The 26,640-nt window shown below is 40.0% G+C and overlaps 1 protein-coding gene and 1 long non-coding RNA gene across 11 annotated transcripts in view; one reads left to right on the plus strand and one right to left on the minus strand.

Moving 5' to 3' along the window:
• Positions 1-1,594: 1,594 nt before the first annotated feature.
• On the minus strand, positions 1,595-4,454 carry LOC139587378 (uncharacterized). The gene is made up of 2 exons (XR_011678380.1): positions 4,312-4,454; positions 1,595-3,367 (listed from the first exon to the last, which is right to left on the minus strand). It is a non-coding gene; the product is annotated as an uncharacterized lncRNA (long non-coding RNA).
• A 101-nt stretch (positions 4,455-4,555) lies between these two features.
• Positions 4,556-26,640, plus strand: part of CDC42BPA (CDC42 binding protein kinase alpha) — a 183,019-nt gene continuing 160,934 nt past the window's right edge. For 9 of the 10 annotated variants that reach the window (XM_071421620.1, XM_071421537.1, XM_071421554.1 and 6 more), the window contains exons 1-2: positions 4,556-4,688; positions 5,425-5,649. In XM_071421620.1, coding sequence (XP_071277721.1) covers positions 5,454-5,649 — 196 coding nt within the window. In that variant the 5' untranslated portion in view covers positions 4,556-4,688; positions 5,425-5,453. Of the gene's footprint in view, positions 4,689-5,199; positions 5,650-26,640 lie in introns of all 10 variants that reach the window. The other variant, XM_071421545.1, reaches the window with a different exon arrangement.

Below are 26,640 nucleotides of genomic sequence, written 5' to 3' on the forward strand. Positions count from 1 at the left end.
ATGAGACGTGACTTTGGTCAGTTTTTAGTCTGCATCATAAAAGCAGGATTCAAATTATATCAATTTCACACAGTTATAAAAGTAATTCCATTACTTCCTCTCCTCTTCTTTAATCACAGAGGTTATCTTGTTTCTGTTCAGAGCACAGCACCCCTGGACACTTCAGCAGGGTCAAACCTGCTTCATTCTTCACAGAAAATTGTATGCTAGTGGTGGCCACATTCTCATTAGTTTTAAATGAAGACTAAAGCCAGGGGGATGAGGCCAGTACAGATCCAGTGTAGTGAGATCAGCATGATGCAATTTCTCTCTGAGGTAAAATTACTTCGTTCAGCCATTCACAGAAAATCGTTAAGACTATAAATAAGACTCCAAAGACCAATAAAAGAAGCATGAGGGAACAGAAAGATAATTCCACATTTACAATGCCTATATATACATACACATTTATGATCATTGTTTTGGGATTAGGTAAATATTAAGCATCAATTTTGCCAGGTACCCTTTAGTGCTTGTAGTTGGACTTTTCTGTAGACCTCACAGGAGAAATAGGTCTTGGCAAGGCAGTTAGAGAGGGAAAGAATTAGGGAAGGTAGATTTACAAGTCTTTAAAAACACTAAAGTGTGTTACTAAATGCATTATTATAGGTACTGAGAACTAATTAAAGTTCTGCAACAGCCATCAGTTTCAGTGAAGAGATCTCTCTGTTCACTAGGATTAAGTTTGCTCCAGCAGCAAGATTTATGTGAAACTACAGTGAAACAGATTTTAGAACAAGTGTTGGTCGATTCACACATGCTGGTCTTCAGTGTCCTCCTAGAGTGCAACCACTGTGTGCTCCATCTGCAGCTACCTGCAATCTCTTGCAATAACCTAAATTATTACTACAGCTCAGGCAACAGCTGTAGGACCCCTTTTCAAACAGTACCATCCCATGTCTATAAACACACCCTCTAAATTGGGTCCCAGCACTGTTTTTGCAGAATACTACAAAATTTTGCTCAGGAGATGAAAATGCTCTATCAGTACAAACAACATGAGTCTACAAAGTGAAGTTTTAGAGAACAGAAAAACCTGGATGCAAAATTTTGCCAACACATAAATGCCATTCTTGAGGCATGTAGTAGATCTACCTGTCACAAGGCAGATCACATTATTCACTTGCTGAATTAAGTTTGAGGGGGGTCTCTTGACTTAAGAAATGGTTTGCACATCAAAACCAGATATCTACAGTGCTTCACAAAAAAAAAAAAAAACCTTTGTCCCTTAAAAGGCTGTTTTCTCTATTATACCAACAATGTATTATAATATTTTCTCTATTAAACCAACAAATTGAAACACTCAACATATATGTTGTTAATATATGAAACTACATTGTTTCAACCGTATCCTCCTCATTTCACACTATTCCCTCTGCTGCTATCAGCTTGCTTAACTTACTGTGAGATATAAATTCCTGATTATCATTAGTTGTGGTTGAGGTACTGTAAACATTTGTAAAGCTAAGCAATAAAATGAAAATATTATAGCAGTATTATTAAAACAAGAACAGGGTGAAACAAACACATGATAATTATGAAAGATACTGGGGTATGTTTGCACAACTTGGGTATATTTTTAGGACAGGGTGTCTTAGTGACAGAATGTATGAGAGAAGAGGAATTTCTCCCTGTTCCACTGAATTATTTTGTTGGCTTTCTAAATATTCTGGACTAAAGTTTCTCTTATAAGGCAGAAGATATATTTTTCCATCCCACAGGTGTAGTGTGAGAATTACTCATCTGGTACACAAGATAGTTCCCAGCAAATAAATGTGTCACCAGTCATTGTTGGTGTTACCTGTTCCTCACAGCTTCTGTGGCATGACAGCTGACTACAGCCCAGTGGGTGTATCACCAGTTGTTATGTGGATGCCTTTTTTTATTTCTGGACAGATTATTAAACAAAGAGAGAACAAAAAAATCCTGGGTGTTGTGTTCAACTGTAGCTTACATGGTTTTACTTATAGCCTCACTGAGGCTGAGAAGAACACTGAAAAAAACTGGCTTGATGTGGAAATTGATAAGGGTTCAGTTTCAAAACCAGAAATATAGGGAAATTGACTGCCTTTACTGGGTATCCATCCTTGTTTGCAAACACTTGGTCTGCAATTAAAACAAGGAAAGACTTTATAATTGGCTAGGGCAAACACAGTAACCTAAGTAAATAAGTGAAATATCCACACCCATCATATCTCTGGCACTGGTTCTTCAGTTCACTTCCCTGCCAAGCGGTGCCAAAGTCCAAGGAGCTAACATCCCTTTAACTCCCTTTAACTCTTAGTCTTCTCCATTTTTCCTCTGCAACCCTATTAATGGTTAATCTATGCTCAAGATGAACTTGGATGACAAATCTCCAACCTCTATAGGAAGTGCTATCTGATCTGGGCCACCTACCCCTGCAATAGCAATTTATTTTCATTGCTGTCATCAGGCATCCCCCACCCCCAGCTTCAATCCCAATTTCCACAAGTTCAGCAGAGAGCCAGCAGGAAATGCCTTACTCTCACTGTAAAACTGCCTGTGTGCCACAGCTTTTGGAGCAGGCTCCTACCACAGAGGCACAGCTGTGACTGCAGCAGCCCAGACACTGGCATAGGGCTCTTGTCATCCCAAGGGTGTACCTCAGTACAGGAAGGAAACCCTTTCCTTATTAGTTTAATCCTATCTTCTACCCATCACTTACAGTTGTAGTGGTTTCTGACACTTCTTGGAGGGTTTTTTCACAAAAAGCTTTTAGAATTAAGCTCTCTGCGCATTTCTTCATTCGCCAAAACTCTGCTCTGCCATTCTGCATGCACAGGGTGGGAGTCACTGTCCTCTCTAGCTTTGCACCAGTGACTTTACACACAGCTGAGTGATTCTGAACAAACATATGGGGCTTTAATCATATTGTGTAGTACATTTTACTGGGTATGTAAGACTGTTGATGTTTTAGATCAGCTGGTAAAAAGGCCAGTTTAAAAAAAATAAGTGTTATATAGATGCTTGGTATGGCAAAACCCAGCTGAGGGTCATCTGTTGGTTACTGAACCGAGGAAGCAGAAGCCTGAGCTTTTTCCTTCCCCTGAGCTCCAGAAGATGCAGGGCTTGGTGGGCTTCAGGAGAATGCTGAAGTTCACCTACAGCCAATGACCTCTGGGGGGTGTGGGGCCTCCCTCTCCTTTCACCTGGCTTCTGAGGAAGGACGAACTGAAGTGACGAACTGAGTTGTCTTAGAGATGACCTTCAATGCCCCGAGCACCGCAGCGCATCCCTGACACCTTCGGCCAGGAGATCTGTGCGGTGTGCCGGTGGGCAGCTGCCATTTTTCACCCCACAGGCGGGCCTGCAAAGAGATCAGCACAAAATCCTCCCATGCGCTTCTGCAGCTGAGTCTATACCGTCTAAAAACCCCCACGTTGTTCAACAAGAATATCCTCCAGCTCTCTTAAACGCTATGGATTTGAAATGCCCGCAAAAGGAGCTTGTTTCCCCGGCGTGTACTCTGGTGGCACGGCGGGCTCCTCGATGAGGGGAGGCCAGCGGGGACAGAACCGCCAGGAGCCGACGCATTTTCTGACACGCTTTTAAGGCCCCGAAGCGTGAGGGAGCCGGAGTCCCTGCTCACACCTGGAGCTCGGCAGAACCCCTTAAAAGACCAGGCAGGCGCTGCTCCCCTCATCCGCCCTCCATAACCAGGCCAGGAATTTTAATCAAAAGCCTTATTGCCGGGGAGGCGGCGAGCGGAACCGGGCCGGGCAACGGCGGTGACCGCTCCCCTCGGCTCGGGGCAAAGCCCGCAGGGTTCCCCGGCCGGACGGGCGGGTCCGCCCGGGATAGCCCAGCCCGGGCGGCCGCAGCCTGCGGGGAGCTGCGCCGCGGCCTCCCCACTCCCGCCCTCTCTCCCTCCCGTATCCCTGGGTCCGCCCGTATCCCTGCATTCCCTGCTGCAGCAGCACCAGCATCCCCTCCTCCCCTCAATCCCATCAGTAGCGGCGGCCCCGGGCTCGGCTCCCCGCGCTGCGGCGGCGCTCGGCGGCGGCTCCCCCCCGCCGCGGCCGCCATGTTGGGCTGCAGCGCGTTCGGCGACGGCGGTTGCCGCGCGTGACCGCGGGAGGGAAGGAGGGAGGGAAGGAAGGAAGAAGGAGGGAGGGAAGGAAGGAGGGAGCGGCGGGGGAGAGGAGGGCGCGGAAGCGGAGGGAGGGAGGGAGCGAGCCGGGGAGGGAGGGCGCCGCCGCTACCCCTCCCCGTCGCCCCGCGCACGCACACACACACACCCCGCACACGCACCGCCCGAGGATGCCCTTTGCCCGGGGGGGCGAAGCCGGGACACCATCGCGCCTCTGGGAGTGAAGCCACCACCACCGCCGCCGCCGTCGTCGGGGCCTCCCGGCCCGCAGCGTGCGGCCGGAGCGGAGACGCCGGCGCTTTTCCTCCGCCTCAGGACGCGCACCGGGTGGAGGAGGAGGAGGGCGCCGTCTCCGCAGCAGCAGCAGCCGCCGCCGCCGCCGCAGCCATGGGAAGGATTTGACAGGGCTCGGAGCGCTTGTGCCGGTGTGTCGGGGCGCGCGTCCCGCCCGCCGCCCCTTGGCGCAGCGGAGGAGAAGGGGGCGACAATGAAGACTTTAGTTTTTTTGAATCACTGAAAAGCCTTAAAAGGAGACTCGGTAAGGAGGAGGAGGAGGAGGAAGGGAAAGGCTGCCCGGGGCAGGACGTGGCTGCGCCCTGAGGAGGGGGGGCTGCGCCCCACCCCGCGGTGGCCGCGGAGGCGCTGCCGGGGCCGGGGGAGGCGGCGGGGGGCGGCGGGGCTGCGCGGCCCCTCATCCCTCCGTGCCTGCCCGCCGGTGTGCGCCCTCGTTTCTGCTGCCTTTCGCTTATATAAATACGTAAATACATCTGTTTTTCCCTTCCCATCCGTCCTGGGAAGCGGAACCGGAGGGGCTGTTAGCCCGTGGTGCTGCGGCGGGTCTCCTCGCAGGATCGCGCTGCATGATCTGCATTGGGAATGAAGGAGAAGACCTTCTTAAATATGTAACTGCCTGTGCCTATACACGCACGGTGAAATCGGTGTCAGGCAGTCTCGGTTGAATTTGAGTGCAATTATTATTGTTAAAGCATCAGGAACGCTGTTTTTGCCCCACTTCTTACTAAGCCTATTAATTTTTTTTTTTTTTTTAGGATAACTATTTTCTTCTCTTAAATGTCATGAATTCACAGATATCCACACTGTATGTGTGTGTCTGAAACTCCAAGGGGTTAGTTTCAGGCTGGGAACCCCGAGGTGGGCTAGCAATTAAGGACCGTCACAGTTTGACACTTGTTAAAAATACTGTTGACTTCTTTCTAAACAACAAAACCCTCAAAAGTTTTTTTTTTGTTGTTGTTGTTGTTTTTCTGACAAAGTAATAATAATCATTAAAAAAGAAACCCCAATGCAAACTGAAACAACCATGTCTGGAGAAGTGCGTTTGAAGCAGTTGGAGCAGTTTATTTTGGATGGGCCAACACAGACTAATGGGCAATGCTTCAGTGTGGAAACCTTGCTGGATATACTCATCTGCCTTTATGATGAATGTAATAATTCCCCTCTGAGAAGAGAGAAGAACATCCTTGAGTATCTGGAGTGGGGTAAGTTTGAATGTGTTTATTTTGTGTACATCCGTCCATGTTCCTGTCTGCTTTGTATAATGTCTCTGTTATTTATGTGTGAGAGGGGATTGTTTATAACTCAGTGTTTTACTGGGAAGTGTTGTCAGTTTCACTGTATTTAAATGTGGTGGTGGTGCTAAAAAGAAATCTGTATTGGTTTTTTGTCTTTGAGGTATGCATGTAAAACATGCTTCTTTTTTTTTATTTTTCTTTTTTGACATGGATCAGACTTTTGTTCCTAGCGTATTTGCTTGCCTTCAGGCCCAGCTGTTGAGTTTTGTGTCCTGAAGTTGCTGGGAATATGGAATGGTGAGGGATAAATTCTCTGATGCCTGCAAAAATATCAATGCACAATCCACTGATTTGCTTCTGCAGTTGAATCTATACTGCTTTAAAATAAAGCATGTTGATCAACAAGAAAATCCTTCAGCTTTCTGAAATGATAAGGGTTTGAAACATCTGTGAAGATGGAGAAGATGACATTCTCTTCTTTAATATAAAATTGTTGCTGACTTAAGTAGATTGTTTTTTTCATCAGGAGAATCAAAGCTGAAAAGCAGAATGAAAATCTGTATGTCCCTGGCAGACTTTTCATTTTGTGGGAGATAGGGTATTAGTAGATTTTTAAAGGAAAGCAGGTGAATGATATTGTGCCAGTTCTTCTTAAGGTGTCACAGAACTGGTTGACTCTATTTTTTTTTTCTTTTTAATTCTCTTTCTTCCTCCTCCTAAACTTAGATGTAAACCAGAAGATGCAGTCTGACATAAGAACCTTGATGAGAATGGTTACTGTATCTGACCTTCAAACTTCAAAGTCATGCTGCACTTCTGTATTTGCATACAGAACCATTTACCACATTTGCTTTGTAATAAATACATCAGCAGGCCTCCTTTATTTAAAAAAAGCATATTTTTGAAACATGTAACAGGCATTTGATTAATTAGGTGGTTAAGCTCTTCAAAATGAAGTTGCTGAGGAAAGACATTGTTTTGATAACTGATCTAACAACTTGAGGCTGATATGTGTGTATTTCATTTTCCTGCTCCTCTCTGTAGTCATACTGACATCTAAAGGACATCTGACTCAGTAATTAAGTTTCTTGTAGTGTTCATATTGCACTGTTTTTTGTTTTCTTATTATCTGGAGGAACAGGCTATAATTAATGCATTCTAGCTAAGGAGGAAATAGTAATTAAAAGTACTTCTGAAGAATCTTCCCTCTAAAACTGTCACTGGCATACAGAAGCTGTGAAAGACTGGGAAAATATGATGGCTCCAAGGGTATTTTTTTATGCAGGAACTTGGTGTAGTCTGCAGTGGATCTAGCCAGCTGATAGCCTGTAAATAATAATAATAACAACCAAGTTAACCATATCTAGATGATCAGAGCAACAGCGTGTTTAGGACCCATTGTGTTGGGTGCTGGTGCATTCAGTGGTGGTTGTTTAATGGGTAAATGCATCATTGCAAGGCTCTGACAGTACCTGAAGATTTCTGTAATAAGCTTTCCCATCTGCTGATGGAAATAATACACTGTTTTGGAAAGGCTGGACTGGAATAAGGTTTCTTGCTGGCCTATTTTTCCTGCTATTTTTCCACTCTCATGCTCCAGCTGTGCCTTAGCAGGACTCTTAGGCTTCAGGGAAGACCAGTTATTCCCATTTCCAGGGCTGAGTTGCTGTGGTCCTCTGTGTGCTCCCAGCTCTGCTGTCCAGGCTTCTGCGCTGGGAGCTTTCCAGGAGGGTTGGTGAGGTGACATGGAAGAGCCAGCAGTGGCTGGTGCCTGCTGGTGGAAGTGTCTGTGTGAATGATGTCTTTATTCTGCAAACACTTCCAGGGGTGTCTCCTCTGAGGGCCAGCCCTCCTAGTGGAACTGGCAGTCTCTGGCATTCCTCTTGGGATCAGGGAGTTGGCAAAATCAAGCTCTTAGAGAGGTCGGGTACCTTCCAGTGCTCTGGGGCAGTGGAGTTACTGAGGGTACCTGTGCTTTGATATAATCCTGACCTCTCCTATCTGTCTCCCCAGAAGGAGGAACAGTGCAAGTGGTTGATTAGAAAGAGGTTATATGTGGTTTTTAAAGTCAGAGATGTGCTGAGTAGTGGCAGAAGTGGAAGGCTGGCAGCCAGAAATCATGGACTCTGCCCGCACCTCTCTAAAGGACTCAGTGTTGAAGTGCTTTCAGCTCAGTTTTTTTTTTAGCTTCTCTATTTGAACAGCAGGAAAAGTAGCACAAATTTTACACCAGGGAGTTCAGGGAGCTGCTGCGTGTGAAGCGCTCTTGGATTTGAATGTACCATATAAAATAGTGTGTATTAATTTGTTTTCCCCATCAGTGGAATAAAACTTGGGGCCTGGTGTATCTATTGGTGGATGTCAGTTGGATGCTGGCATTTTGTGGGTTTCTGCCAAATATCCACAGATTGGCTTGATTGTAATGGAGAGTGCAATGTGAATGTATTGGAACTGGTGAGGGAACTGGTATGAACTGGGATGTGTGTGTATGTGTACAAAGTGCAGAGTACAAATTTACTCCTGAGAACTGATTGTCATCTTAAACTGCCTTTTTTTAAAAATAAATTATTCTTTCTAGAAGTAAATAAGGTTTATTTATAGTCTGTTAATTTTAAGAAAAGGCTAATAAACAGCTGTTCAGTGATCACAGACTCCTGTTGAGCAGCAAATAATTTTTTCTTGCTTTTCAGCAGAGTAGTTTTGAGGTGTTAGCCTTTGCTTTTGTTAGTCTTTGGGTTTGAGTTGAGGTTGCATTTGTGGATGTGTGTTTTTATAGAGACTGTTCTGGGTCTGAGATGTTATCTGCTGTGTTTCATGTAAAACTGAACCACAATCTGAGATTTTTGGGGGAAAGGTTTAGGAGGTATTCTACCATGGAAAAGCTAATGTCTTAATGACAGCCATGTGACTGCTGCTATATTTAGGGGAACTAAGAAGCTTCATGTTCTAGTACTTAGATCTTTTAGGGCTACTTTATCAACTTGTAATCTAGAGCTATAACTTATTTAAAAAATGAATCCAGGTAAAAGAATTGAGATCTGAACTAATTGTTCATATTTTGGTTTGATGCTGCAAGTTTAACTCAGGAAGTGTAGAAAGTAAGGTCTCTACAGTGTGAAGTTGAGTTTTAAATTTTTGTAGAATTTCAGCCTTTTTTGTTGCTTGAAATGACATTAGACTGGTTAGAAGTGTCAGGTTAATTATTTTGTGATTCAGAAGCTGCTTTGCTTCTAAAACCCTATCTTTGGCTTTAAGTGAAAACATAATTGCATTCCCTACTCTTATACAATATTAGTTTTGTGACTTGTTAATAAGATGATTTAATTTTTTTGTTGATATTACATAGGTATCCTTTATGCTAACACAGCCATGGAAAAAGCCAATATATTTGTGTTCTGAGGGTTAAATCAGGGCACATTTTGAGATAACAGGAAAAAACTGGAACATTTAGATTTGGCTTGTTCTATGTATTTGATGCTAGTTTTCATTTTTATCTCTATTGATAGTTGTAATTGTGATTTAGAAAAAGGCTTGTCTAATTATAGCAACTGGAGCTTACCAGAAAAAGCTGTTGAGAATTCCAAGCACTTTGCTTTTTCTTTTCTACTTGTGTGTGAGTTGCCACTCTGACGCAAGAGTGTAAGGGAGGTAACGAAGGCTGATAAGGTGAACTTGAAAGAGAACTGTAGTGATAAAAAGAAGCTTTTGGAGATGTTTTGGTTCTGGGAAAACTTTCTTTCCTTCCAATGGTGTCAGTTTGAATTGCTTTTAAAAAGAAACTAGAACAATGTTCTTTAGGATGCATTGAAAGAATAATAGAATAAACCTCAAAATGTGTGGTGATGAAAGTGAGGGAAGATGGAGGGCACCACCAATACCATGGTGAGGTCAGTGACTTGATTAAATCTGTGCTCTTGTTGGAAAATTGTAAACTGTCCTCTAGTAAAATTTTTGTTTGATTGGTTCTGTTCAGTTTGTTGTTGTTCTTGTTTGGTTTGTTTTTTTGTTTTTTCCCACCGAAGAAAGCTTTGGAAGATGGATTAAACTGTTCTCATTTTGTCTCTAGTAGAACTGAAATGCAGGGTGTTTATGCAGTGCTGATATGGTCATACACTAGGCTGTCATCATTGGTCTCATACTTCTGTTACTCAGTTGTGCAGCATCTGTTCTGGATATTGGAAATGGTTTTATCACCATACAACCAATTTTTCAAGACAGAGTTGTGGAGAGGTTGTCTGTGTTATCCTTCTGATGATCTCTCTCATGGTTTTTCTTTTATAAAAAAAAGGTAATCCCCTTTTTCAGCTAGGTTTGTTTTTACATATTAGTTACAAAAGAAAATAAAATCTTATCTCTAGGCTTCTGCACCTTTTCTTTGTTATTTGTCTCTATTAGGTCCTGAACAAAATCACAGCCATTTTCAGCTATGAGTTGCTTGTGCTTTGTTTTTAAAACAGCTGTTAAAAAATAATCATTCATTTAGCTCCTATTCTTAGCAGACAGAAAGGACTTAGCAATCAACTTTTTCAAGTTTTGTTGTTTTGGTTTTCTTTAAAGTAGACTTTGGTGCTCAGTACTTTCCAACCTTAGTACTATCTAACCCATCAGAAATACTTTTTTTTTTTTTTTCCTGATTACATTCTAAAAGGCATCAACTTCTTTTTATTCTAGTCATAAAAATGGGAATACCTCCTGGTCTGACATAAGCAAAATCAGTTATTCAGTTCTTTCTGGGAAAGGAGAAGCATCTTGCTTGTCAAGGCCACTTAATGTGCTTAGGCATATTCCTAATTTTAAATGTGAGTTGTTTCATTGCTTGCAGGTGAGCCATATGAACTGATGGGGCTCCATCAATGCAGAAGACATTGTGGCATTCTTGACACATAAATTTCTGACATTGTTTTCAATAACACTTTACTGCTTATTTTATGTAATCTGTTGTTTCTGTTACACAGCTGCAGCCAACAATTAAATGCTTTTTATTGATTAGGGTGAAAGAAGTTTCTTCAGTGATGAAGAATGATTAGGTTGAAGAAGAAGTTTCTTCAGCAATGAAACAACTCACATTTAAAACCAAATAGAAAATGACCTTCAAATCTCTATGTTTCAGGATATTGTGTAAACATCTTTTATACAGATGCAGTTCTACACCAAATTACTTGAAAAAGAAGGAAACAGTATTTGTAGGAAAATATGTAGAAGAATGGTTGCCCATGCAGGCTTTAGTGTTAGTTCTGTGTTTAAGGTCTAAACCTTTTAAATTGTGATTTTTTTTTCTCACATTTATTTCAGTTTTGATTCTTTCCTTGAACACAGTAAACTAATTACTGTAAGTTTATCAACAGTTCAGATGTGATCAAATGAGCTGTGAGACCATCCAGTTAATTCTACTTGATTTTTATTAGTTTCCAGTAGAGTGAGGCATTAATCCACTGTAACATGTTTGTTTCTTTGCACATTTCCATTACACAAAGTGTTTTTTAATCAAAACCCTTAATTTTAAGTAGAAATACATTTAAAAGGGTGTTCTTTTTTGGCTCTTTTTGTTCTGCTGGGCAGGGGAAGTTTGGAAGTACTCCAAGGCTGCCTATTTTGGGGCATATTTGGGGTGTGTGTCTTCAGGTTGACTGACTTCTGTCAGTAATGTCCTGTTTGTTGCAAAGGAATATGGCTTGCTTAGATAGAAAGCTAACTAATACTTAGCTTCCAGGAATTTTAGAAATGCCTTTATTCTGTACAGAAATTCCTCGCATGCTTTGGTCTAATGGGGACAAATGGAGAAATACAATTATATGAGTTAGTCTGCTCAGTGGGCATTATAAACCTCATGACAACACAATAAATTCCCTGTTACTAGGACATCTCATGTTTAAGGGTTAATCCAATAGGGTTTTTTTTATGGTATGATCATAACTATAAAATGTACTGCTGAAGGTGTGTTTGAATTTTTAACCTCTGTGCAGGATATGAGGCTGTGCATGTACCTGATTAAGCTCCTTCCTTGTCTTTTGGCCCTTCTCTCCTGGATTTACTGATGTATTTTTTTTATAACCTGCAGCATATTATTATATCACAGTTGACTAAAGTGTGGATATTGTGCTCCAAAAGCAATGAGCTTAATTGGTCCAATATGGTTCAATTCTTAGAATGTATATATTCTTTTTTTTTTACAAAGATGGGTAGAAGCTACCTTTCTTTTTGAAGCTCTACCTTACATCCATAGATCAGCGTTTGAATCCTGAATAGCAGCAGCAAATAACAGTAATTTCACTACTGAGTCATAACTGTGGCTGGAGAGACCAGTGTTGTTTTGAAATTTTCTTATGAATAAATTGCAAATACAGGATTTCGAGATACAAAGTGGGTGTAGGCTGCTATCCTGGAAATCATTCTCCCCATATTATTTTCTGAAAGTGAACTGTAATGAATTATCCTGGATGTGTCTTTGAAAAATATTAACCTATTCTTAGCATCTCTAATTGCTTTTATCCTGTAAAAAATTTACAATCTCCATTTGTGCAGAAAACTTCCAGAAGCAATTAGATCCTGCTGCCAAGCTCTAAAACCTGAATAAAAAACCTACAGTGGATAACTGAGGCAGGATTGAAAGAAAAGGCCAGTTTCTAGACTAAGTTTTATCTTTTGGCAAAGCAGGCATTCCTTCCATAAGCATTTGTACTTGTTTAATTTGATTTTCTTCTTCTGGCTGAACAACTGGAATATTTTGTTCTACTCTGGCCTAACTTACCTCAACACATTATTTTTCTAAAATCCTCATTAAGCTTGGGAATGCCTCTAATGTGGACCAAAATCTTTAAAAAATGCAAGTGATTTAGGTCAGTCATGTGCAATCTTTTGTTAACGACAAGATTTTTATTTCAAATAGTTTAAACATGACATTGGGCTTAATAATAACTGCAAAAATCTTCTATTCAGACAGGTCAGTTTGCTTTATTTCTAGTAATACAGCCTAATTAGGTTTACTAGCGGTCACCATGGATAAAATCCACATGAGGTATATCCAGACTCCTATGACTTTGTGTTTCATAATTCTTCCTTATCCATATCCAGACTTCCAGTTTGATTTAAATTAGTTTTGTTACACAATATTGCAGATTTCTTTTATTCTTAGGGATCAGCTTCTTAGTGCACCTTCTCTTGGCAACTTTTTTGAAAAGCTTGTCATAGGGACCTTGTAGATGTTATGAACTGTGGTATTTTTCTGTGCCATTTTGAGGGGAAAAGTTATATTTTGTTCAGCAGTTTAGTGGACATTTACAGTCATTTTTTTGTGGAAATAAAAAGTGAGTTTAGTGTGCCATTCCAAGTGGGAGAGGAAAAAAAGCATTTGTAGATGTTAATAAAAATAATTACATTTCCTTGAAATGTTGTGGGATTAGAACAGCAATGCTTTGTTGGTCTTTTGTTTCATTTCCTTTCAGTCTCAGAGTTCAAGGGCCCACAGGTCTCCATTTCTGAGTCCTTCCTCCTTTCCTTTCTCTGAGATTTTCCATGGACAGTGTTATTCCAAAGCAACTTACCTTCTCAACTGAGGCTTCGTGCATTTCTTCCTTGCTTCCATTCTGTTGCTTTTCATCCCTTCTAAATCTGAGTTTTTGTTTCTAAAGTGGTGTGGATATCAGTGTGTCAGTCTGATCTTCCCATGGCTAGAATCTTGGTTTCTGGATTTGGATTGGTATTTTTTTTTCTTTGTTTTTTCCCTAGTCTTTCCAAAGATTTCATGATTTTCTTGGCCACATTCATAATACAGGGATTGTGTGTGGAGAATGGTAGCAAAAAGTGAGCAAATACACACAGGGCTTACCCACAGGTGCATCTGTACTGTGTTTTCCCATAAACACCCTGTACATTTCTTACTAGATCAATTGATTTACTATCATGAATCATTTTTGCCTTGTTAGCTTTTGTAGAACTGGAGCCTTGGGCTGTTTGTTCTGGCTGTGAGTAAGAACTTATGATCTGTTTTACTCCTGTAGTCTAAAAAGGATGAAACTTAAGTGGGAGTATAGCTTTATCATTTTAATACCTGAAACTAAAATAAAGAAGTGATAGGAAGGGTTGCAATTACTTTGGTCTGCCCGGTGGTTTAAGAAAATGTCATTTGTGCTGTGGGGACACCGCAGTCCCGAGGTATTTCCTGTTGGTGCTCATTAAAGTTCTTTCACCTTTACCACGATGCCTTTTGTCAATAAAGCACTGTGTTGTCTGACTGTTTTGCAGGACACATAGTAACAAGAGGAGGAGGAGGAAATAGAAGTCACATTTTGATTGCAGCTCACTGGTTTTATCTTGGGTGGGGGCTGACTTGAAGGTGTCTTAAGGCTGGCTAAATCCACTGACCTTTGTTTTTGCTGGGGCCTGCGTGGGCAGAGGGGCACAATCCAGTTAACAAGCAAGCTGCAAGAGCACGTTGAAATCTGTCAGTGGGATTCTGTGAAGATCTGGAAGTGTTCTTATAAAAGAAAGAGGCAAGGATTGTGACAGCCCAGGCTTCTGTGGCTCCACCTACTACAACTCCTGGTTGCCTCTCAGATTCCCTCTAGCATACAAGGGAGCTACAGTTTTGAAACAAATTTTGAGGCTACCAGCTTCCTCTGGTAGCTATTTGGTGTAGAAATTCAGTGAGCCTCATTTTTTTTCCATAACAGTTTCCAAAACTTTCCTTTTTGCAATGAGAAAGTCTCTAACCATGAAGAGGGATCTTCAAAATAACTGTCTGATTTTGGTGATGGTAATTCCTTGCAAAAAGCAAGTGTTGGTCTTGTGTGTTCTGTGGTATTTGGCATGGTATCACTCAGTGTCTTTACACTGTTTTCATTGTATACTTTGTAACTGAAAGACAAGGATTCTTATGTTAACACACTTGGAATAGTTTCCTTCTATTTCCCCCAACTTCTAGAAAACACATGATGTACTATTTTGTGATTATTTAAAAAGATCCTTTTATAATTTTGATAGGGACTGACACAAAAGAGACTTGTTTTCTCACTGAACTGATATGTTAGAGGAAATTATAGAAGCTGCTTCCTATGCAAACAAATTTGCAGAGAAGACCATTATCATTTTGCTGTAGTGTCACTCCACCTCCAGTATTGACTATTTTCACCTTCACAGCTAGCAGCCACTTCTGGGTAACAAAATATGTATTTCTAAATTTCTGTATCTTTATAAAAGTCATAATTCAATTTTTGAAATTAAATTAGTCAAGTGGGTTTTTCTGGATATAAGCAGGCTGGCTAAGAATATGTACTGTCTATGCCCTTATATGTTTCTGGTTTTTCTGAAAATAAGGGATGACTTAATATCTCCATTGCTGATAACCTACAAACTGAAAATGCAAACACTATTTAGAGATAAGGTTACCAAGAGAAAATGGCATACAATGTGTATTACCACAGCTAGTGTGAATTATTTCATTAACTTGTTATTTTTTGGTTCATTTTTTCCTTGAGTAACACTGACTTCAGAGAAGGTGATCTGGTAACCAGTTGCTTTTGGTGGTGCAGGTTCTTAGGTAGTTCAGTGAGTATTTGTGCAGTTACCCTGCTGAGTATATGCTGCAGGAGCTCATGGTGATGCCTGAGAAGTCTCTTCCTGGCTGATTGAGCAGAGATGTCATCTGATCTTATCAGTAGTAGCCTACTGCTTAAACTTTCTGGGAGAGAAAAAAGTGTGCAGCTGGGGCAAGGAGCTGATGATTTGTTGTCTAGCTATTCTTGTCTTGAATATTTTACATTCTTCTTCTCCAAAGCTAAGATGATTTAATGGAAATTGTATTGCTTACTGACAATATTACATTCACTTTGTGGTCCTTGGCACTACCAATAGGAGGGACTCTCGTCCAATAAAGCCTTGATATTAGTACTTAAAAATTTGCTTTAATTTCACCATTAAATTTTCTTGATAAGGAAACAAACCTCTCTAAAGAGTTTTTGCTTTGTCTTGGTCATGTAGTTCATATTGTCAGTAAATGTATTTAACCATGTGTATGATCATAGTTATAACTACAAAAGTTTCTACTTCATATGTTGCTGGCCATTGATTTGTTCTAAAGCCTCAATGCATTCAGCTCTTAACCAGGCTGAATTTGTGGCACTAAAATCTTTTGTTCACATCAAAGTGTCATATGATTATTCAAAACTTGAATAATTTTATTCCATATGACCTTGCGACTTTTTTTTTCCTCCATCTACCTTAATTAGGAGGTAGGATGTTTATTGATAATTCTTACTGATGACAGGTCATGATCGGCAAAATTAAATTCTACACTTTAAAACCTAGGTATTTAGAATATATAATTCTGTCTCTAAAAGGAAGTTTCTTGTCTTGTTTCTTTTTTTTTTTCCCCTTTCCAGTTTAGGGAAACAATTTTCTCTAACACATCACTGTCAAATGAGGTTGGATCAAATTAGTTCACGTGTTTGGGGCAAGTATTTTCTTTAGTAGTTTTGATGTTATCCCCCTGCTTCTTAAAGCAGTAAAGAAAACTTTGACTGCTAGATTTGCAATCTGCTAACACTAGGCTATCGTTTGTTCCTGCTCTTAGTTCAGATTTTCAGTTTCTCTCAGACACACCTTCTCCAGCTCTCTCTGTGTTCCCTGTCCCTGGTCATTCCTAGCATGGTTCCAGCATCAGGGCTACAAATCCATTTCCAATGGAAAGCGTCAGAGGAAATTTACAGGAGATGAAAGATGGTGAATTAAGTAATTTTGGCAAAGCTACAAGGATTTCTTCTTGGTATGCTGATAATTGTTTTTAATAACACAACCCTCCACCACCCACACCCTCCTAAAAGCTTGTGGCAGAATTTTCATTACCTTCAAGGGAAGCAGGGTCAAACTGCACGTTTGAATTAAGCATTAGAACTTAGCACAGGGGCTTGGGGTCTTGTTGTGTGTTTGTAAAGCACAGTGCAGAAGAGCTGCACTGCTACTTCTGATGTCCCTTCTCAGAGTATTCCCATCAGACAGGAATATTTGAAGTCTGTAAATGTGCTGCTTGGTGACATTTTCAGACTCACAATTTGAGCATAAGCCTTGACAAATAAGCCCAGATTCTCTTCTCTCTCTCTTTGCCTTAGTGTCTGTCTCATACCATATTTTTCTATGCCAGGTATTTAAAGACCTAGGTGCTATTTTCCCTGCTACTTTTTTCTTTTTGAGAGAAAAGCAGCCTCTCCACTGAAAGGCCATTTCCCAGGTGATGTGTCAAGATCTGAGAAGGTTTAGACATCTGAATGGGGTGGATTCATCACATGGGAGGCATTGACTTTAATAGCTATGAGCCAAAATTGTCATGTCTGTCTGATAGAAAGAAGAAGGCATTTCTAAGCCTGATTCTGCTCTCAGTTAATGGAGATAAGCACGATGTTAATTCACTGATGCCCTCATGGTACTAAAGCAGTTCATATTTCCTGCTGAGCTTCTAAAGAAAGACAAACTATTTGAGGCCATTAACTGGTTAAATATTTAAAATTATGCTTCAATTACTGTAGCTTTTTCTAGATGTCAAGAGAGAATATTTTCATTATTTTGCTTCACTTTTTTTATAGTATACTTTTAAAATGTGTGTATTTTTCCTGGTTGTGAGGCTTGTAAATATACTTTTTTTCCTTTCAGTTACTTTCCTGGTGAGAAAATAATTTACAGTAATATTGGGTACTTGCATATATTGCCTTGAAAACCTGTATGAGAAGAATATGTGGTCATTAGCATATGAAATATCTCTGCAAAGAAATGGAGGCACAGCTGTGATTTGTGAAGGCGATTTAAAAATTCAGTGGAAAAGCAGTTTCTAGGATCCAGGTTTATGTTTGTGTTCCTTCCAATTTAATTTGTTTTTCTTCAAAGTTTTTTGAAATGTTTGTTGTGGAAATTCCTGAAGGTGTGGGTGGCTTGTAACTTCTGTGTGTTTAAGGGCTTTATTTATTTGCTTAAACTTCCAGCATACTGTTTGGGTACCCTTTCTAATCTTATTTCTGTGATCTTGTTGCTGTGATGTCCTCTTTCCTCCCTCTCCTGTACCTTCAGCATTGTACAGCTTGAAGCAGCAGCAATTGTTTTATTTCTCAGAAGGGAAGTGCTCTTTACTGCAGTAGTCAGGTGGATGCTTGCCAGAATTGTGTTTTGAGCAACTGTTTATGTGTGTTGAACTTGGACCTCCATAAAAATTAATCTTCTTGTAACTCATATGGTAGTTTGTTTGTACCTCACCTTTTCAAAATCTTTCCTGCAGATGATGATATGCATGGGATATGCCCGTGGTATGCATGCCACTGGCATTTCAGAGAAGTTTTCCTGCAGTGTCTCAATGCCTTACAGAAATTGAAATGCATACATTTAAATCTTGTCTCATATTTCCTATTTATGGCATAGGTTTGCAGTGTCTCCTGCTGTGTGTTAATGTTCAGCTTGAGTGAACTTTGAGGAATACTGATGGTTGTGGTGTTGGAGCAAGTAAATGTCAGGCTGCAAAATTCAGATCATTGCTACACTGGAAACTTAACCCATAAAACTTTGTGTGCTTTCAGGAAGTCAAATATTATGTCAACAGAGATAACCAGAAACTCTTTGATTATTATCTCCAACTAATGCTGGGAATTACCTCCTGGAAAGCTGTATCTGCATAGGTATTGCTCAGAAAAGTTCTAATTGAAGGTTGAGGGAAGTTCTCTTAAAACCTTGCACTTAATCATCAATTAAGGTGACAAATACAGTATAGGTAGGCAGTTTCATAATAGTGTCACTTCTGTGGATCAGGAAATTCCCTCTTCCTACCCCTCCTTTTTCTCTGCCTGGTGCTTCTGAGTATCTGCTTCCTGCCTCTTTCCAGTGGCACTCTGAACTGCCCTGTCAGGAATTGATTTTAAAGCAAATGTGCTAAGTAAAAGTCAGCTTTCCATCAAGGATGGATACTCTGCATTTTTCAGTAACTTTGTTTTGGTGTTTACTGCTTAAGAACTTCTGAGCACATTCTGTAGGGTGCCCAAAGGTTGGTTAGTAGTCAGTCTGTTTTTACATTTACAGCAACTTAGTCATGACATACCAGAGGAATGTGGAATTTTTCTTTTTTCTATAGTACTGCAAAAGAAAAATTCAAGAACTATTCATGAGCTATTACTTTGGAGATAGCAACTATTTCTGAGGCACAGTGTAATTTATAGTACCTAATGCTTTGCATTAGAAGTTATTTATGGGGCAGTTTGTTTAATAAGGATAGTTCTGAGTGATTTTGCTGCCTCATTATAATTTGCATTTCCTTTGTGTTTCGTTTGAGCAGAAACATTTTGTACAAATTGCTGTAATTTGTCTTTTCACCCTGCCAGGTTCAAATGGCAAAAGTTCTTGAAGTGTCCCAAGGTAGCTATTTATGATATACCAGGAATAGTGGAATTGGAGCTGGCATTGAGTCTGTCAGAGTTCTTCAGAGAAAGTATGGCAAGGGTTGGAGTTTGCCTTCCATGGCCTTCTGCCACAGCCAGCTCTTGTGCATACTTTTGGATGAGGGGAAGGAATAACTATTTCTCTGCCCTGCTGTTGCACATTTAATATTCCTGAAATGACAGTGGTTTAGGATTCTTATTCTTGATGTGGTACAGCAGGACTTTAGAAACTTGCCCCTTTTCTTTTACAGGTGTGGAAGGTCACCAGTGAATTGGTGCTCTGACGTGGTAGGATTACTAAAATGAGTTTGTTTTCTTACTAGTCTGTGGGCAGTGGAATTTGGGGTTTTAGTCCAGTCTTGGCTTCATTAGCACATGGATAGAAAAAAGTAACTTTTAATGAATTCATTGATTGTTTAAAGGGAACTGTCTTGAAAAAATTATTAACAGAGTATTAGACTTCAGCCTGACCACATGACATCTGAAATAATGGGCAGTCATTCACACCTGTATAAAATCAAAGACAGAACAGTAGTGGGTTTTCAGATTTGTTTTGTTTTGTTTATTTGTGTGGAACAGTGACATCTGAATGAAGTGCAAGCTAGTGCAGAACCAGATCCTACATCAGTATTTGTTCTGGAAAGCTGCAATAGCTCATTTGTGGTTTTCCTGCTTGTAAATAATGTAGTTAGCCCACCTCCTGCTGAATGTTTTTATTCATTATATGACTCTGCTGATGAATGTCTCTGCTTCTCTGAACTATATTAAGGAAGAATATAGAGCAAGTTACTTGGTGATTTCTTGAGTTAAATTCCAAACTGCTAAGAAGAATTTAATGTTCTCCTGGAGATTCCTGAGTATTTTCCCCCTTTTCTTCTCAATTCCATGTAACAGAGGAATCTTTATTTTATGTAGGTTAGTATAGTAAGTCACTTCCATTTTGAGAGCTCAGTACTGTAGTAGGTGAGCTGCAGATTAAATGGAGAGTAATTCCTTTACTCATCCCTTTGAATGCTTTTTCCCTCTTGCTTGTGCCTTTTAACTCGTGACTGTGACTGAATGGCCACACACAAAAATCTCAAAGACTTTGTTAGCACAGGCAACATCTTTGTTTTAAGGTACTTTTCTGCACCAAGCATGATAATAATTTTCCTGTGGGTTGGTTTAATTCCTCAGAAATGTTACTGCAGATGATTGCACTGGAGAAGAGGCATGTTTCTTTCTTGCAATTTCATTAACTGCATAGGGTGTATAATTTTGGACCTTATTAGCTGAGAAGAGTAGTTACGATTCGAAACTTGAAGTAATGCACTATTATTTTTTTAATGTTGCTTACAGTGTTGGGAGAAAGACAAACACAAGAAAAGTCAACAAGATTACTTTTCTTTCCTTTTCCTTTCAAGCCTTGTAGCTTCAGGAAGGCAGCTTTACCATGAAGAGAGATGTTGCTGTGTTGCTATTGCACACAGCAATGGAGCACTGACCTTCTGGTTGTGTTGAGGGCACTGGCCTCTGCTTAGCTCCTGCACAAGCACAGAACAAATAAATGGTGGTTCAGAGCTGCTTTCCCATGTTTGCTGAGAGTTCTGACTCATCCTTAAAACTTAGCATTTTGTCCTGAACTAACCATGAACCCTAAAGCCTCAGCTCCCTTGAGATATGTATCTTGCTTTTGAGTGGTTTCAACTAGATGATAGGACAGGTAGGACCAAATTCTGCTTATCTAATTCTCAGAATTATTCCAGGTCTGTTGTGCATTCAGTATGAGTTGAGCAGTGTACAAGGATTATCTGTGAGCTGTTTAGCCTGGGATGCTGTTTCTCCTGAACTTGAGGAGTTTGTGCCATACATGCAAGTATCCCCACTGCCCAGAGAATGTCTTGATCTCAGGCATCTCTGTTAAGATCAGAAACCAGTCCTACCGGTCATTTGGAAATGCAAGGCCTAAGTAATGACTGTGTTCTGCTTTTATATTTTGTATCTGCTGAGGTTTCCAATCCTTCCACACTCACTGGATGTTGAACATTTTTTTGCTATTTCAGTGATAAAGATTTATGGTGCAGCTCCACAGTTTGACATCTGCACGCCTGCAGGGAGTGAACTGATTGTTGGGTGAAGTATGTCTGCAGCTGCAGCAAAACTGACTTAAGAAGTGAAGAAGATGTATTGTGTAACTGTACCTTGTTGAGTGGACAGGAGATTTTTATTTATCTCTTTCCCAGAAGTGCAACACCAGATTTTAATGGTGTAAGAACGTAGCAGGGAATGGCAGCGTTGCTGTTATGAAGAAATTTACATGATGTTCTTTGTGTATCTGTAAAGTAATTTGGCTGCGTAATTCTTGAGCCAATTCTAGGTTTGCTTGAAAACTCAGAGAATTCCTCCTAGTCTGAAACAAAGGATATGTGAGTATCATTTATAGTTTTACCCAAAATAGCTGTAGCTGAATGATGGTGATGTTTTCTCTGCCTCTTTTCCCCCCATGACCTGTTTTGCATATCCCATAGGACAGTAGGGCTCTGGAAACTAATTCATATTTTGCTGGGGACTAAGCTGTCAAAGTAAGCAGTTACTTAGTGGATGAATTTGTGGTTTGCTGTAAAGGAAAATGTTTGGGTTTTTTTTACAAGGGAATTGAATGATGCTATGGAGAATTTTATTCTCTTGCTGGCTGCTATAGAGGGTTTTTTTCATATAATGCTGGATATGAACCACATATTTTGTATGTAACCAGTATTGTGCATTCATCACCATATGGATCAGTAAGTTGACTTCCTGTGGTTTGATATGAAGAGATACTGAGAACTCTCAGCTGTCACTGAAATCAGTTGGAGCTCTGTTTTAAACTCTAAAGTTCTATATAATTCTGTATGCTCTATTAAGTTCATATATGGATTTCTAAAATTACCAGCTAAGACTGGACACCTTACTTTTCCCTTAAATTATCATGTGCAAGTTCCTGTTCTTGTAAAGGCCATAAGATCACTGCTTTTCAAGGGTTGTTTTGAAAGGCAGTGTATTTAGGATCTTGCCATAGAATACATTTAACAGTTTTGGTGAGAAGTCACAAGTCTTGTTGCACAATGAATTAGATGTACTGTTTTCAGGAACCACCTGAATATATCTTATCTGAATATTGGAAGAGTTGCAGACTCATCATTTGTTTGTGCCCTCCAGTTTGTCACCAGCCCAAACTTAAATCTCCTTCAGCATTGATGTCTTAGCCCATTCTTGTTTTGTTTATTGTTTTTTTCTTTGACACATCTTTGTCCAGTACTAGTTTCATTCCAGTGAATTGTCTTTTAGTTCCCTTTTTAACAGAATGTTCTGTTAACTCCACATTACACAGCATGTATATTTACTTCATTTATTGTTGCAGCTGCAGTTGATCTGAACATAGCTGATGCTGCTTTGGAAGGCAACTTGTGTTTTGGAAGAGATGAGTAGAATTTTTCTGAATTAAAATGAGGTGTGATGGAGCTACTGGTAGATGTGGAAGGGGAAAAATCTATATAAAAGAAGTGGTGACAAGTTGCATTTGGCTTCGTCTCAGTGTCACTATGGTTTGTAGAAAGTGAAGGAGGGGGCGTGCTGTGCTTAAAATAAGCTCGGCTGTGTGTTAAAGAAGTAACAGTGCTTTGGAGCACATGTTCAGGATTCCTGTAGATTCAGTGAGAGTGTGTAAATGTATCTAAAGGCATCCAGAGAGGGATCCTGTCTGCCTGAATTAGAGGCTTTCTGGCATGTGCTTTCTCATGGAGCCTTTAAGGGAGCACAGTTCAGCTTTTGCACGGTGCACCTGTCAGTTTGCCTCACCTAAGGTTTGGGGTTGATGCTATTGTAGCTTGAACACCCAAAGGTGACTCTAAAGCCATAGCTGAAAGTATTTATTTTTCTTGTTCATTTGGGTTATTGCAGGGAATTTACAGCTGCACCATGTTCCAGTGTTTAGATGTACCTCAGCCAGCAGGGAAGGAAGGCAGTGTTTCAGTTCCAGTTCCAGTCACTTGTGGCTAGACCACAGCATCCAGGCTCCAAGATAAAGGACATTTTGTATTGCTTCTTCTTCACCATTTTTGGGAAAAGAGCACTATGTTTTCTTTCTCCTGTGGTTGGCTTTGTAGTAGGAGCATACTTTTCCAAATGTTAAATTAAGAAACAGTATAACACCAATTGTCTTCCCAAAATCCAAAGTTTTGCTTTTTGTTCTTTCCTCTTTTAAAATCTAACTGCTACAGAACAAAAACAAAGCAAGCTGCTTTTCAGTTAATCATATATTTAAAGGTGCACCACTGTCATTGTGCTTCCTATGTGGCATGGGAAAATCTTTCCTTTAGACAGAGATGTGGGCATTTTGAGCCCTTTTTCTCTGTCTCAGTGGATGCACTTCTAGCTCTGGTACACTTGCTCACATTCACAGAGTGCAGAAGAGTAAAAGAAAGCCTTCAACAAAGGTAACAGAGAGAATACCTTCAACAGTGTCCAAATCCTTAATCCCTACCTCCATGCTCTTTGAAGAAAGGAAACAAACAGGTTATGCTTTAAATAGTGTTCCCATGTCACTCTTCATCAGCAATGTGTCTTACTTGAAGTTTTCTTTGCTTCTGATGAGTCATTACTGTTGTCTTTTACAGACCCTAAGCTTGGAAGCTAGTACATCCCACACCTTGCACTAGATTTGAGATCTCTTTGGTTAAAAACTTTGTTTTAAGCACATTAAGAAAAGACAGAGCCTTAATGCTGGTGTTGGATACTCCATCCCTGAAGTTCCTGGCAGTCTGTCAGTATTCAGTGGGGAGGTAGTGCTGTCCCTGGGGAGATACAGGTGGTTGTGGTGTAATTATAAAGGTGGCAAAAAGGTGACTGGACTTGGCTAATTTGTGCAGAATGATGCAAATCGTGTAGCAGATGTAGGAAGGGAAACTCAAGGCAGGTTTTGTGGGCAAATGAATATGATTTTTCTGATCATATTTTCTGACTACTGGCTTAAAAGTAGTCTGGAACCTGGCAAGGCAGTACTTCCATTCAGTCAGACAGTAGATATGCAGGGTAATAGGGAAATTGTCTAGTGGACAAATGGTGGTCCTTGAATTTTGAGGGGTGAGTTTTTTCCATATCAAGGTTATCTCATATGGAAAGGAATTAGCACAGCCTTTTTATTTTATTTCTGCAGTGTTCTGTGGCAGTATCAGCACCCATGTTTGATTCTAATCATATTCCTGGTAGTTACTATCTCTGTTCTTTAGCTGCAGAATGTGGGTGGCAGTTGTAAGTGCTTCTCAGGAGTTCTGAGACTTCTTTAGTCTCAGAACTGTAGTATATGATGGTCTTTGGAGAATTTATGTAAAATATAATGTGTAATATTGAAAGGCAAAACAACCTTAAGAATTTAACCTGGATCTCTGTCTTACCTTTCTCTGTGGATAGCCTTGGAGGCACAAAGGATCTTTAGAACCAGGGAATTGTGGAGTTACCAGTGAGTGATGCTCAGAGAAAACAGTGGGAGGCAGGTCATGGCCTCTGTACCCCGTGTCCATGGGGGAATTAAACAAGATGAAAATGGCAGGACTAGGCCTGGATTGTGCATCAGAGCTGATTAATTTATTTTAACCTGCACCAAAGTCACCTTTTAATCAGAGGTTTATAAGAAATTTGTGCATTGTTGCTGCCTCCTTAGTTCTGTGAGAAGGATCTAAGCTACAAATTCACCCATGCTTACCACCCTGAGTGAAGGTATTTAAACTATCTATATTTTGGTTATGTGGTTTGGGTTTTTTTTCTGCCTATGAGCCCATTTCTGGTGAATGTATGAGAAGTGGAACAGGGACAAATTCCATAAGGAATCTGAAATGGTTCAAATGTCTTGGCACATCTTGTAGAGGATGGTCTGTGTCATGATCTGATCATGATCTGATGTATACAGATGAAGTCCATGTTGGTAACTATTGTGAACTTCCAAACTGGTTTCTATTTGTGGGGAAACAGTAAAGCTTGTACTGAAAAGAATCCTTCAAGTTGAAAATTTCTGTTCTTAAAAACAAGAGCAAAATCTTCCTGATCATGCTTTGCTGTTATCAAAGAGCTGTCTGGGGTATTCACCTAATTTTTGACTTCTCCTGAGGTAAGGGCAAATTGCAGCCTTTCTTCTGTGCTGTCTTCACTGTTGATCTCATGCAGTTGTAGCAATGTCCGTGTTGATGTTTTATAAACATAATATTATTTTTAGGAGCACCTATGAAATTTGATTATTTCAAATGCTAAAGATACGAAGTTTGTGAAAAATAATGGAAATGTCAATTGCCATGTGGTAGAGAAGAAGTGATATGTGGTTAGAGAAGGAATGATATGTGGTTTTTTGGATGGAATTTATCCTAGCTCTTGTCTGCATGCAAAAGGCAGTTAATTCACTAGACTTATATAGAACTTCAGGGTTTAACAAGTATTGAGTCATTGCCTAATTCATAATATTTACAAGTCACTCTGCATATCTGTCAGATATGACTGCAGTGTCATGCAAAGGTTGTTAACTAAATGGAACATTTTTTAATTGTTTCCAAGGTAAATTGCTGTTTTCTAGCTGCTCTAACAAAAGACAGATAGCTTTTCTGTTATGTGTAGCCACTTTCTAATTGAAACAGTTGAAGAAATTGATTTTTTAATAGTTTTTATTTAGAAGTTCTTTTGGGCATGTACAGATAGATGGATAGTTGTGTGAGAACAAAGCATGGTCCCATATAAAAATGAAGTGCTTAAATGTGAAAAATAGATGTTATTAAATAAGACTTTATATAGTAATGGCTGCTAATCTGCTGTTCATTCAGGTAAAATGGGATTTTCACAATTTTGAAATACAGTTGTACATTTAAGACAGACAATCACCTGGGTTTTCTTATATGTTTTCTTGTTTCATTATTTCTGAAGGATTGCAATCAAAAACTCTTTAGAGTTTTTGTGAATTAAAATCTGGATCATTTATGAATATATTTTGGTATTGGAAATTGAATTGTGGATAAAAAACTGGAGGAAGATGTTGGAATGCTAAAAAAATATTTATTATTTTTAGTTCAGAAAAGCTGTTTCATAGTGGTGAAATTTAACTCCAAATGCTCCATGTTCCTGGTCAGTTTCTTTTTCAGGAAGGTATGGCCACGCTTAATTTGGTTTCTGGAGTTATTCTTGCATTGCAAATGGGTTGCTGGAGGCACAGCTTTCCATAAACAGATTGAAGCCAAGTGGAATTTGATGGTGGGGGTCCAGATAGGAAGTGATTAAATGTTTTAGATTTCACTCACTTGGGTTCATTGTAATGGATGTCTTTGGTTTTGGAAGCCTGGCCCACAGCAGCAATAGATACTATTGAATGAATGGCTATTTCCAAAGAGAGAAAAGAGTGGGGTTTTTTGGTGGTGGTGTGATGTTTGATGAGCCTAATGTAAAGGAAACCGAAGTGCCTGCCCACTGACCTTATTTTCTAAATCAAAGCTAATGCTAAGGTCAATAAAGACACCAAATGGCTGGGCTTTCTTTCACAAATCCTGTTTGCATATTGTGATGG

The sequence above is a fragment of the Agelaius tricolor genome, unplaced genomic scaffold (genome assembly GCF_023055355.1).
Source record: "Agelaius tricolor isolate 1412-34295 unplaced genomic scaffold, bAgeTri1.0.p SCAF_1, whole genome shotgun sequence".
In the NCBI taxonomy this organism is placed as follows: domain Eukaryota; kingdom Metazoa; phylum Chordata; class Aves; order Passeriformes; family Icteridae; genus Agelaius; species Agelaius tricolor.